Source organism: Lemur catta, chromosome 5 (assembly GCF_020740605.2).
Source record: "Lemur catta isolate mLemCat1 chromosome 5, mLemCat1.pri, whole genome shotgun sequence".
In the NCBI taxonomy this organism is placed as follows: domain Eukaryota; kingdom Metazoa; phylum Chordata; class Mammalia; order Primates; family Lemuridae; genus Lemur; species Lemur catta.
The window spans coordinates 83,822,052-83,836,588 of record NC_059132.1 but is presented as its reverse complement, the minus strand read 5'-3'; the positions used below and the strand labels follow the sequence as shown (position 1 = coordinate 83,836,588).

The following is a 14,537-nucleotide window of genomic DNA, read 5'->3' as shown; positions in this document are numbered from 1 at the left end:
GGTTTCTTATGGTGTTTTTATACAGCAGTCTGGTTAAAGTATCTTCAGGTGTGTGTAGGTCTTTAACTTGGTGTAGGAGGATCCAGAAGACTAGTCCCAGGGAGCTTCCCTAGGTGAGCCTTTTTTGGCATAGTGATGTGTTTGCTCTATAAACAGTTTTTTAAGAGATCCTGTAAAGTTTTTGAATGTGTTTAAAAATTAACATGCTTTTTTAAAAAACTACATTTATGTAATAAATGTTTGGAGGATAGGTGATACCAGGAGATGTGAATTGATGTTGATAAACAGGTGTTAGCTTATAATCCGAGCTACTTGGGAGGCTGAGGAGAGTCCCTTGAGCCCAGGAGTCTGAGGCAGTGAGCTGTGATGATGCCACTGAACTCTAGTCTGGGTGACAGAGTAAGACCCTATCTCTAACAAACAAACAATCAATCAATCCATCAATAAAATTAAGTCAGGCTTTGGATTAAACTTATTACAGTTTAAAAGAAATAAATATGGAGTACATTTTTACAGCATAGCCTTAACATGTGGAGTTTTTTTCCCCTAAGTATTCTCTTGGGCTTCAAGTATAATTATCGTTATTACATTCCTCTTTATACAATGAGACCATTAAAACAAGTATAAAAATTTTTCAGTAAATTTTGAATTTACTTTTTGGAATTAGCAGATACTATTATACTTTGTGATTTTTCTTCTTTCTTGACTTTGAGAGTGCTTACAGGAAATAGTAGCATCATCTTTTTGAAAGAGTAAATAATTTAGGCTACACTAAGGTTGTAATAAATAATACAGAAAATTTTCCACTTTGAGTTGAATTTATGTAAGTCGTTACCTATTAGAATAATGCTTAATAGTGTCAGAAGTCTTCAAAAAGGATTGAATCTGCTTATTTAAAAAATGTCCTCATATGGTTTTCTTGACCATAGAGATTACCAACTTTTGAAATACATTCATTTGTTCTTTTTTTCCTTTTAAAGGACAAGCAAAAATGTATGAGATTGATCAGATTAAACAGCATCAGCTTTAAGAGAAAGGCAGTTCATTAACATTCATTTAGCACAAATTTAAGCGCCTGTCAGTTACAGGATATACCCTTTGCTGGGCATTAGGTCTCCAAAGGCAAGGAAGGAAAAGGTCGCTCCCCTGAAGAAGCTCACTGCCTAGTGAAGGAGGTAGGAAAGTAAACACATTATCATAATTACTGTGGAAGGGGCTGTGGTTGAGGTAAGCTCTTGGCACTATTAGGAAAGCTCCCCCGAGGAAAGTCTGAGAGTGTGAGTGGCAATTAAATGATGTTAGAGGAGGCTGGCAAGGACATTCTAGTCAGAATAAACAACATACCCAGCTCCTTTAAAAAGAGGAAGATGAGACGGGCCCAGAGTCATGGGTGGGTTGGCGAGAGGCAGGGAAGAAAGTACCAAAGGAGGAATGAATGCCAAATGCCTTGCGGGTGCCTGAGCCTGAACGTTACAGTTTATGCTAAATGAATTTGGACTTTATTCTGAGTGCACCATTAAAGAATTTGACACAGGCACATGACATAATCAGATTAGCCTTAGCTCATTCTGATTTAAGAATACAATAGAAAAAATAATTGTGTTCTTTAATGTAAAATGTTATAAAAATCACTTTTCTCCCTTAGAGAGTGCTTTGCCCAGTTTTCCAAATCCAGGATACTTGAAGCCTTGGTTGAGACAGGATCAAATGAGAAAGACATAACAAAAGTCCCTTTTCTGGCTCCCACAACTTGTGGGGCTGAACAGTGATTTTTAGAAGCTTTGAGGCACTCAGAATATAAGCAGAGATCATATAGCCGTACAGTGCAACTTTATCACTGTCAGAGAAACAGAACAGATGAGTGAAGTGCATATTTTAAAAAAAGAAAGACATCAGATACAAGATTTTTTATTTTCTGGAGTGAATGTTGGAAACATGTCCAGGCCTTCATTGTAAAAGAGCACCCTTTCTGGGACAAATAGGTAACCCAAAAAACCCAAAAAGCACCTTGCTCTATGCTGCTCTGTTTCTTAGGGTTGCATGAGAGTGGTGGTACCGCAGAGAGTCTTTTTGCCTTAAGACGACTGTTTGTGAAAGAAAAGTATTTGTGCAGTTTGCAAGGCTGTTTTTTTCACCGTACTTGGAGACAGTTCCTTGGAATGAAAATCATCTCACTGTTTCTGATGGGCTTTAGCTTTTAAGAGTTTGAAAGTGTTCTCCTCCTTGAACATACAAATGATACAAGGGAGCAAAGCAAGGGAAGGCTTATGGATCATATGCCGAGCATTTTTGCTTCTAAATAGCATATAGTTCCTAGTTAATGGTGTTTTGATATTTTTTTCTTTTAGTGAGCCATTAAAATAGGTTACAGTGATGAGGTTACACAGCAGTATAGTAGAAAAAATGTTAGACCAAGAATGCAAAAGGCTAGAATTGATTTCTCTTATTACCATTAACAACCACTCCCTCCCATTAAATGATGTTGGACAAATCAGTTGACTTCTCTCTGCATACGTTTCCTTATTTTAAAATGTAAAATTAGATCATCTCCAAAATGTGCATAACTAGAATACTCTTCAGTTTTAAAATTCTATAATTCTGTGATATATAGAAAGAACACAGATTCATGGAATATATAAAATTGTTGCCAAACGTATACCTGTGTTGTGTTACAGGTGGCTATACCATCAGAGTACACATTAATTTGTGCTTCTTGATCAAGAGGGACCACCTCACCTTTATGCTTCCTGACTCTTGATTGTAAAATGTGTTTAATAAAAATTTGTCAAATAAAATCATTCTATATCCCATATTCCTTCAGATAATAGAGAAACCTGATAAAAGAAAAACCTCAACTAGTAAAACATTCTTAATTTGCAAGGAAGAAATGTGGTAAAACCAAATCTAACTTTAGTTTATGCTGTAAGTTATATAGTTGGACTTTTTTTTTGGATCATTTCAAAGCCAAATACAAGCCCTTTTTTTTTGTCTTTTTAAATGTTGAATAAATTGGTAAAGAATATTCATCTAAAGTTATATTTTTAAGGAATGTGGAGGTTTTTTTCCTTAAAAGTTCTATTTACTATTTTAAACAATTAAACTTTGATTAATTTGCACCAGTCTGCTCTTTTAGATATTTTTGGTTTACTTCATTTATTTAAAGATCATCAATTTGAATGCCTGGTATATTTAGCTATCATGTTAGGTAATGAGAATACTAAGATTAAAGATACATTTTCTTCCCTGCAGCTTTCTTTGTAATAAAAGCAAACTATTATAGTTTGAATGCCTGAGGAACATCCACATGGGGTGTTTTCTAGATATGAGGTATCTAGATTAGGATCTAGGGGGAAAGATCTAGACCAGAGATTAAGATTTACCAGGTTATACTCCAAATTTGGGAGCAGATCACATAATCCAGAGATTGACATTGACAACCTGCCTAAGGGATAAAGCACAAGTGGGAATTTCACCAGTAGTCCGCGTTCTTTGCTAAATTATCTTGCATTCTTTGTTCAAACCTAGTTTAGTAAAAAGCCAAGTTGTAACTGCCTTGGATTTAAAGATTGAGACTCAAATGAATTACACTGTTTACTCTCAGAATTTGAGGATCAATGTATCATATATCACCAAAGTTCATTTTTGCCTTTGCTTTAGTATTCCTATTTCTTATTATCTGTTTTCACACTTTTCTTCGATAACCAGAAAAAAATTTGCATGTTTGCATACAGGCAGTAAAGGAGAAGAAAAAGCTAGGATGGGCCTACTTACACCTTGGACTTATTTTTCTCCCTTCTCTCCTCATAAGTAATATTGGGCTGTTGTTTGAGTATGACTTCCATTTATGTCTGCAATGTAAATGTTGAATTCAGTTTGGAAGGACATAGAGAAATGAAATGCCTCAGTGCAACTTTTCTATGTTGTGGCTTTTGCCCTAAAATCAACCTAAGCTTTGCATAGAATAGAAAATGTGTGTAAATTTTATCAATGCACTTTAAAAATCTCACTTAATATAATTATACCATATTTTTTAATTGAGAAAACCAAGGAATACCCTAGAAAAAGAGTACCTTTTTAGTACTTACTCTGGAAAAAAGATGATAGAGATGAGGAATAATTTGAGTGAAAGGCTTACTGTTTCCATGCATCTGCTTTTGGCTCATACAAAGCCTCCTTGGATAATGTGAGTTCTTTGAAAATTATTTACATCACATTGTATGCATTATTAGAATCACTTATACTTGTTTTCATTGTGACCAACGAGAAATTACTGGTCATGGATGTGAAGCAACCCTGGATGCATTAGGGTTAGGGAGTGGATCTTGCCCCCAATTTTTTTTTGAGACAGAGCCTTGCTCTGTTGTGTGGGCTAGAGTGCCGTGGCATCAGCCCAGCTTACGGCAACCTCAAACTCCTGGACTCAAGCGATCCTCCTGCCTCAGCTTCCCAAGTAGCTGGGACTACAGTTATGCGCCACCATGCCCGGCTAATTTTTTCTATATTTATTTGTCTGGCTAATTTCTTTCTATTTTTAGTAGAGACGGGGTCTCACTCTTGCTCAGGCTGGTCTTGAACTCCTGACCTTGAGCGATCCTCCCGCCTCAGCCTCCCAGAGTGCTAGGATTACAGGCGTGAGCCACTGTACCCAGCCATTGCTCCAAATTTTAATACTCACATTTTAAACTCAGCCTGCCTCATTTCTGAATAAACTTGATGTATTAATTGTCTAACTTAGAAAATTGATTGAGAGAATTTTCAATTTTTTATAGCCCAGAGAATCACATTGTAAGAAACTTAGATTTCAGTAGATAAGGTGCTAGATATCATCATTTAACCAGCAAATTCTAATTTTGCCATGCCATCTAATAGATGTCAACTTTGTAAATTCCAAGAAAAAACATTTGGTGACATTAAGAATAGAGTAGCTTAAATTACTGACTCCAGTGATATTGCTACTCTGGCATCCAGACTTCTAGATGGGAAATACTCTTTGTAGGGTTTTTTTCAGCTGTACTTGTACGCGGCAGAGACTGAAAGGAAAGTGATGGCAACTGAATTTATGCTTTCAATTGGCTAAATTAAAGCTAGAGAATCAGTAGTACCAGAATCCAAACATCTGATTCTTGTAAAATGAAGTCATTGGGAAGCCACTGAGTGTCCAAGGGAAAGTAATAAATGTTGTTCTTGGTTTTGGTCTTGGATTAGCAAATAATATAGCAGCCATATGCTCCTCTAGAACAATTTTGGTTGGAGAGGTGGGAATAGTCAGATTAAGGTTTTAAAAGCATCTCTACCAAATTAGAAGAGTAATATTATAGGGAACCAGACCTTTGTGCTTTCTTGGGATCTGACTGAGGGATTTTATAATTTTTTAATTGGTCTAGTTTTCTAAGACATGTTAGAAGAAAAACTAACATGGTACTTGTTTTTCCTCCATTTCCTTAAATAAAGATACAACTAACCCAAGCTGGTTATCCCACTAAAACCCTATCATTTTTATAACTCTTTGCTTATTACACTGTTGCATGTAACTTCTCCTTTCCATTGTGCTGGGCATGCATGTATGTAGCAAGATTGAAATAATCTCCACAAACTTTTGTTTACGCTTTTGAGATGTAACATTTCTGCACAGGGCTCTGTTGCTTTTTTACAGAATCCATTTTCCAATTTAAAAATAACGTTATATTAAGAGCGTCTTCTTTTTACCAATTAGGTCAAAGTCCTAAAATTTTAAGACCCAAACCCCATGGTTTAGAGCGAACTGATTCACAAACCATAGGTGACTTTGCTACAAGAAGAAAGGGTATGTACTTTAGCACCGCATGCTGTATGGGGCATTGGGAATTTATTTATTTCATAATGTTTTTTCTTAAAAAGCAAAAAAGAAGAGCCTTAAACACTACTACTGTTGTAAATAAAACTTCCCAGCATGTTCTTTCTAAAGTGAATGCTTCCCATAATACATGAGTCTACTTGTTATGCCATTAACAGCAGCATGTTAGATATTTGATAGTATGTGATATTCAGTCTTGTCCTTTTGCATTATTCATTTAGCTTTTTAGACAACAATATATTGTTTTCTTTAAACTTACGAACCGTTTGGGAGTTCCAGTTGTCTCCTGTCTTCATATGTAATATATGTCTTCTGTTCTAAGACAGAATAAAGAATCATTTCCTAGGATTAATTGTGCCATTACTTAGAAATTGACACCTAACCTAAACTGCTATTGGACTTTGGGTATCAAAAAACTAAAATGTTAAGAGTTAAAGAAATACTTTGAGTCAGCACAATATTTTGTACATGTCTATTTTAAGTATATAGGCAAGCAAAATTGTTTTAACTCAAATTTAATAAATTTATTTAGTCTTCATTATATTTGAGTTGATAAAAAGTTATGATCCTCAATCTGTATAGCCCTTTAAAATAAGCATCTGTTTTGTAGTTTTATGGTATTTATAACATAGTTGATTAAAATTACACATTCATAGACACAGACTGTAGGGAAACCCAGAAAAATGAAAATTTTTGTTTAGAATGGCAGGATGAAACATAACTAAAATATTTATCTAATATGTTTAAGTAGTCTCCTAAAATATAATTAATATTAACAAATAGTATTGTTTTAGTTCTTTTACTCAATCCATAAATTTCTGAAAAATGTCTCAGTCTCAACTTTAAGAAAAGGGCTAAGATCTCTGGTACATACTACTGTAATAATTTTCTACTGCAATGATAAGGTAAATAAGTAAAGACCACTTATAAATAAAGCTAATAAAAATATTAGCATTTACTTAATTTTACCAAATTTGGCAAAGGATTCTTTGGTTAAATTAAACTAAAAATTTAAAGTAATTGTTTAAAGTAATTATGGCCTTTTCTCAGACCAGAGCTTGGATCTAAAAATATAATTACTATTTTGTTTTGTTTGTTTCTAGACTGGGCATGCATTATCTTAAAATATTTTATCTTTAATTTTCTTTTCAACTTTTTGTTTCAGCAAAGTTTTGTTTTTAATTTTTCCTACACATCATGTTATGTGTATGGTGATATGCTTCAATATTGAAGAATAGGAACATTTTTTACATAGATGACTAAATTTCCACATTGAAGATAAAATTAGTGAAAGAATTGATTAATGAAATAATGAAAAGTATAAGTCAGGCAACTATAAAAGAATTGAGTCATTACTCTTTCTTGTTCTCATTTAGGTTATAGTCATAAAATATTTACTTAAGATGCAACTTGTAATAAATAGAGCTTTAGACTTTGAGGTAACAATCATGAAACATTATCTGAGTTAGCTTTTGCCACCAATTATTTAGCTGTGTGTAACCTTGGGCAAATCGTGTTACATCCATGAACCTCACTTCACGTGTGAAACTAGCTGGTCTTAGATTTGTGTCAAATACAAATAGAGATTATATAGAGAGGATCTTGTTTGTTTTCCAGAGTTCTGTACCCTAAAATCTTTTTTGTCTTTCTTTTCAGCCAAGCCAGCACCCTTAGAAATAAAACCTTTACCAGAATGGGAAGAATTACAAGCGCCAGTTAGGTCTCCCATCACTAGGAGTTTTGCTCGAGAGTAAGTCCTTTGTTTAAAATATGTATTAATAGTTTGTTTGAATAAGGTGGCCATCTAGAATTAGAATAGTTCATTATCATAGAAAATATTTAGAACAGTGGTTATCATTGCATAGTCTGGGGATACTCCCTATTTGGGGTTCTGTAAAGTCAAAACTATTCATTAAGATACTAAGATATTATTTGCCTTTTTCATTCTCCTCTTATGAGTGGATAGTGGAGTCTTACAAAGGCTGTATGTGATGATATTATTGTGACAGATAATAGAACATGTATTTGTTTACTCTTGGGTTTTAAAAAGATTTCTGGCTGGTCCAAAGGTAGTGAGTTATCTTACTTGATTGTTCACAGTCAGTTACAGATTGAACTTGATCTACTACTTTCCTCCCTTCTCACTACTGCACTTGACTAGTCTTTAAAATAAATTAATTAATTAATTTAAAAATAAAAAGATTTCTATTTTCATTTCTAGTACAGTAAATATCAATAGCTATAACTCATATATATAGAAATTCCTTGGGGTTTGCAATGATTTTTAAGTGAGAAGAGTTCACAAAACCAAAAATTTCTGAGAATTACTAATCTGGAAAAATGGTAGTTTTTTAAGGGGATTATTTAATTGAGATTTATTTAAATAAAATAGGGAAATGAGAAGAATTTATGAAGTTAAAAACCTGTGTGGAACATGTGTGCTTTATGTATACATATAGCTATTTTGTTTAAATAGGAATTCTTAAATCTTTTATTTTATGTCTGTGACTTTCTATTTATGCCCGAGTCACTGGTAATATTTTGTTTGTTTTACACAAGATAATTTGATGTGAAAAATATACTTTTATGGTACAGCCATATTATTAGTTGTATGTTTGTGTACAGCAAATTATGTTATAATAAATGTGTACAATAAATGATTGTAAACATAAGGGAATATTTCTGAAAGAATGCAAACTGTCTCATTTTTATTTTGGGAGTAATTTTAGAAGTTTTTGTCAAGATTTATGTTTGTGATGATAACTTTTGTCATTAGCTCCTCTAGGTTTCCCATGTCTCCCCGACCGGATTCAGTGCATAGCACGACCTCAAGCAGTGACTCACATGACAGCGAAGAGAATTACGTTCCCATGAACCCAAACCTGTCCAGTGAAGACTCAGTATGTAAAGTCTTCATGTTAACTTCTCCCTTTCTGAGAAGCCGTTTTAAATCATTCAAGCTAGAACTTTTCTTCCTGTCTAGAGGTTTTACCCTCACATCTTTCTTTATGTACTTAAGGAAAAACAGTAAAAGACAGCTTTTTAAAATGCTTTTAAAAAATAATATTATAAAGTTTAAGGCCAATGAAAGGTCAAAAGGTACTGTACATAAGTTAAAAAACATAAAAGTTGCCAAGTGCAGTGGTACAAGCCTGTAGTCCCAGCTACTTGGGAGGCTGAGGCAAGAGAATGATCACTTGAGCACAGGAGCTTGAGGCCAGCCTGGGCAACATAGCAAGACTCTATCTCTAATTTTTAAAAAATAAAAAAATAAAAGTTTTCAGTTATATTTCATGTAACATGTACTTGAATTTTGACACTCTTCAAGAAAATATACTGAAAGTACTTTATAATGCAGTTCTCCAGGCCTGTTTGATGGCATTCTTATGGTGAAATGGTCTTATGTGGAATGTTTTTGATAATAATACACCCTTAGATAGGCTTAAAGATTAAAGAAGACTTGTTACAAACATAACTTGTTTCAGATTGGTTATATCACTATAAGGCATGAGAATTTTCTAGTAGTAGCAGGCATTTTGTTCCCCAGAAATCAGGTAGTTGCCAGAAAATGCTTCAGATATTTAAGAATACAAACCAATTTTTAATTTTTTGATTTTTTTTTTTATTTTAACGGACAATATTCAGGTGAAAACTAATTTTAATTTTTTTTTAACATTTTGCTTTTACCTTTCCTTAAGTCAGATTTAATGCTTGCACTGTTATTTGTAGTAGGTAAGTAAGTGTATCAGTTATGACTAGGTCACCTCTGAGTAACAGAAAATAAATAACAGTGACTTAAGAGAGAAGTTTATTTCTTTGTCATATAAAAGTCCAGAGACAGTCAATCCAGGGCTGGTGTGGCAGCTCTGTTGTACAAAGTCTTCAGGGATGCAGGCTTCCTCCAGCTTTCCGATCTGCTGTACCCTGGGTACGGCTCACATGCTCATAGGGAAGATGGTGCTCCAGCCAACAGTCACATTCCAAGCTCCAGGGTGGAGGAAAGGGAGAAGCAGCAAAGGGTGTGGCCCAACTGCCTCATAAAGAAGGTTCCTGGAAACTGCTGTATACAACCATTAACCAGAACTTAGCCTGTATGGCCATACTTAGACACAAAAGGGGCTGGAAAACAGAGCCCCTCTTTAACCAGGAAAACCTGGTTAATGGTTGCATACAGCAGTTTCTGAGGAACAGTTGACCCACCTAATCTTCACAAAAAGGTTTCATACCTGCTGTCAGCAACCTGCTACCAAATGAGAGAATAGACTCAACATTTTTCTTGCACATATCTTTTCCCTGAAGCACAGATTTCTCTGTTTAACCTGAACAAAAAGAAATGAAATAGCAATATAAAAGAATCAACAGAACCAGATGTATGTAACTTTCAAATTATTTTGTTCATCATTAACAGGTATAAATTTTTAAGTTCGTTAAATCATTATGGGTTTTTTATAGAGGTATGAGATAATATATGAACATTAATATTATCAACATGGTAGAGACTACAAGGAATGAAAGTCCCTAATGAATAATATACAGTCTTGCATGTGAGAAGTTGGGAACATTTCTAGATGAGGTTAAAAGCAGTAAGGCATGGAAACAATTCATTTGTTGCAACACATGTAGAAAACTGTTAATTAGAGTGGAGGGTGTACATAGGGACATAAAAGTTCATGCCATCCTTTTCTTTCATTTAGCATTGGTCTTCAAGTTCCTGCTAACCTATTTCTTTTCTATTTTTCTGCCTCAAGCTCTTTTGTTCTTGTTGTTTACTGCTGTCATCTATCTTCCTATCTTTATCTTTTTTTAGAGAGTAGTCTTATTGCACAATTCCCTTCAGCAAGGAAGAGATCAGGCTAAGAGAAGGCAGGGGAAATTAAATGGTAAAAATTCTAGATGATTGAAACAAAATAGACTTTGCCAAAGGAGTCATGTGCTCATAGCCTTTAGTGAACATACTTTAAACTTTTTTAGGGTGAAAGCCTTTAAATAAAATGTAGAAAGTTGTTTCAAAATTTAACTTGAAAGTAAAGAGTGTAAGAATCCTGTAGAGTAAAATTATAATTGAATACTGATATAATTTTAATAACATTCAGATTGAGCTATCATAGCTTACTATAGCTTGATGTCCCAATCTTAGTTTGAACCAAGTTTAACTTTGAAATGCCTTTAGCTTGCTCTAAACTAGGTTTTAATCAGTTTTTAAAATATTATTTATTCTCTTTCAATCCTAAAAGGTTATTTTCTAAGCAGACATTTCTTCAAGCTATACCATCTTAAAAACAGTCTTCAGTAGATGGCAAACAAGATGAGCAGTATATGTCTCATGAATGTTCTACCGCTGATTTTGTTGTATTATACTTTCAGAATCTCTTTGGCAGTAATAGTCTCGATGGAGGAAACAGTCCAATGATCAAGCCCAAAGGAGACAAACAAGTGGAATACCTAGATCTAGATTTAGATTCTGGAAAATCCACCCCACCACGTAAGGTAAGGGAAACCCTGTTCTATAAATATACAAACCTGAAGAACCATCTCCTTTGGGAGGATTTTATCAGTTATATTTAATTTAAATTTAGTAGAGTCTGTCACTTAATGCCATTTCATAAATCACAAGTCACAAAGTTATAGAGACTGATAAATTTATTTTTTCCTTTCTGATAGTATAGAAGTTGTATACTTTCTACTCTTTTAGTGGTTGCTATTGAAATGGTTATTTAACAAATTCTGAAGTTAACCAATGTCTTCACTCTCTTTAAAATGTTAGCTCCAATTATATGCTATTTTTGTCCCAAATTTTAATTTTCTCTTTTTGTTAAACCCACAAATTAGTATTATTATTACTCTTGTTATATTGTATTGCTTATTATATTATATAAATCTTTATTTACATTTTCCTATATGTTTACCAACTTCTGCCTTTACCATTTAGAAGCCCACCACTCTGTATCTCTTACAACTTAGGTATTTCCCTTACTTTCTAGTGAGCCCCCAGCAATGCATTAACAATTATATTGGTTTTAAGTTACCTAGTATCTAATTGGATTTTAGGAGTAAGAAGACATGAGCCTATGTAGTTTGTCATTCTTGTAGTATTGCTTTTCAGAAAACATTTCTTAGCTCAGAAAGTAAACATTGATATTTGTTCTCAGGGCTTGGAAGAAAGTCAAGCTTAAGCTAAAAAGAATCAGGCTGTGTACTGATTGTTCATCTAAAGATGAACCAGGTATCTGGTGTCTCTGTTTTGATGAATGTCATCTGTGATGGGAGCATTAATTTGAATTCTTATATATAATAATTTTAAATTTAAGGGAAAAAATAATGTGTAGTTAGGAGAGAAACAACATTGTTACATTGAGGTAGTTAATGTTATTTTTTTTGTGACCTAATAGAATTTCAAAAACATTCATAGTGCATATTGTGTGTATTTTAAGACTGAATTTCACTCAGAAACACTCCATTGTATGGGGGATGTAATGTTTTTTCCTTTCTGTTCTAGCAAAAGAGCAGTGGCTCAGGCAGCAGTGTAGCAGATGAGAGAGTGGATTATGTTGTGGTTGACCAACAGAAGACCTTGGCTCTAAAGAGCACCCGGGAAGCCTGGACGGATGGGAGGCAGTCCACAGAATCGGAAACGCCAACCAAGGGTGTGAAATGAAAATATTGCTTTGCCACTTAGGAACAAAAGAGAACTGAATTGTAAAGATAAATCCTGTCTGAAGATGACTTGACGCTTCTACTCTAGGTAGATCCTCAAATGAGTAGAGTTGAAGTCAAAGGACCTTTCAGGCATAATCAAGCAATTTAGACTTAAATATGGTGCTTTGTGGTATCTGAACAATTCCTAACATGTAAATAATGTGGGAAAATAGTATTGTGTAGCTCCCAGGAAACATTTGTTCTATAGTTAACACACTTGTAGTATTACTGTATTTATGCACTTTTTCATTTAAAACATTGTTTTGGGTATTCCCAGTGTACATTAACATAATTCCTTTGGGAGTTCTTGTTTTTCCTCACACTACTTTATATAACAGTACTAAGTTAACTAAGCTACTTTTAGATTTGGAAATTGCTGTATAAACTACAGTCTAACAGCATTAAAATGAGAGGTAGATTCACAGGTTAGCTTTCCACCGGAAGCTTCAGGTGGTAACCATTAGCTTAAACTACAGAGTATAGTTGGACTCATCATTCATTGCCTTCCAAAATGCTGAGGATAATGTGTGTACCAGTGTCAGGACCTAGTTCTCTTGTTCATGTGCATTTAGTTTTTAATGGTGGAACTTTGTTATATTTTGTTAATTACAGCATTCTTGGTTCATTGAGTGAAGATTCTACTGGGTAGGATCTCGCGCCTTTGAAAGACTGAATAATTACACTATCAAGTAAGCCTGCAAATCATTGATGGCCTTTAGCAATGCTGTGCTCTTGTACTTGTTAACATGTATTAAATGTTATTTGCAAAAGGTAGATAAATAATCAGGTACGTACCAGGCACTGATGTGCTAATATACTGATCAGGTTAGACAATGAGCTTTGGTTGTGTTCTTGTTAGTCCTAATATTGGTTTCCAGTTTGGAATTAATGAAACAATTGACATTCACTGTTAGTTATAGCAACATACTGTGATTTTTAATTAGACAGTAATTCAGATTTATTACTGAGAATGAAATCCTATCTTTTGACACCATAGTGCCCTTTCTATGATTTTTTTTTTTTACTTAATATTCTTCTTGGCCTTATATTTAAATCCCTATGCAATTAATATTTTATATCTGCATTTTTTTAAAAAATAGATGTTATATAAGTGATTCTCATATGTAGCACCTGTTGCTTTTCCCATAAAAGAATTAAAGATTTTGTACTGTGATTTATATTTACTGCCCCAATTCAAGAAATACTGGAGCGTTGCTGTAATGTGAAATCTTATAGTCATGGACCCCTTCCAACCAAATTTCTGAAACCACCAGAGGGATGGTATAATTCTGTCTCACCTGTAACATGGTCCTGTGACATGTGTAACAAGACCACAAATTATAGTGAGGCTACAGTTATATTCATCTGTCTTGGCTTTGCAACATAATTTAGAAAGTTGTTTGCTTGTTTTTTAACCAAGTTACATACAGTCTCTTACATATTGATTTGAGACTTGCTAACAGATTTAGGAGGGGGCAGATAGAGGAGTGCCCACAGCTAAGGCATAACTCCCTCCATTCAGACCTCTAACTATTGCCTGAGTACACAGCTGTGTCCTGATTTCTGGCCTCTTGGCCACAGTACTGTGCCTAATCAATGTAATAGGTTTATTTCCCCAATCCACAAACTAAAAATATTCATAACGAGATGAATTGTAGACTAAGTAACATGTGATGCTTTTAAATGTCTGTTTCTTTTTAAACAAAAACTAAAACCCAGAAGTGAATTTTGAGGTGAATTTTTAAATAAAAAAAAAGATTGTTTGAGTTTGGTGTGCAAGCTGTTTTATAATGAAATCACAAAATAAAATCTAAAATCATGGAAATGTGCCTAAACCAGGGGTGGGGAACCTGCAGCCTTGGGCCCACATGTGGCCTTCTGGATCCCTGAGTGCAGCCTTTTGACTGAATCCAAATTTTACCGAACAGATCCTTTTAATAAAGGCAACTATCCACACACACACACGACACAGTTGATATATAAAAATACTAAATTGTGTTACCTGGAG

At 34.2% G+C, this 14,537-nt stretch overlaps 1 protein-coding gene across 5 annotated transcripts in view; it reads left to right on the top strand.

Annotated features, from left to right (window-relative positions):
- GAB1 (GRB2 associated binding protein 1) overlaps positions 1 to 14,296 on the top strand; it is a 113,354-nt gene extending 99,058 nt beyond the window's left edge. For 3 of the 5 annotated variants that reach the window (XM_045552204.1, XM_045552203.1, XM_045552205.1), the window contains 4 exons: positions 7,490 to 7,583; positions 8,610 to 8,733; positions 11,198 to 11,320; positions 12,330 to 14,296. In XM_045552204.1, coding sequence (XP_045408160.1) covers positions 7,490 to 7,583; positions 8,610 to 8,733; positions 11,198 to 11,320; positions 12,330 to 12,488 — 500 coding nt within the window. In that variant the 3' untranslated portion in view covers positions 12,489 to 14,296. Of the gene's footprint in view, positions 1 to 5,713; positions 5,804 to 7,489; positions 7,584 to 8,609; positions 8,734 to 11,197; positions 11,321 to 12,329 lie in introns of all 5 variants that reach the window. The other 2 variants (XR_006735385.1, XM_045552206.1) reach the window with 2 other exon arrangements.
- The last annotated feature ends 241 nt before the right edge of the window (positions 14,297 to 14,537 follow it).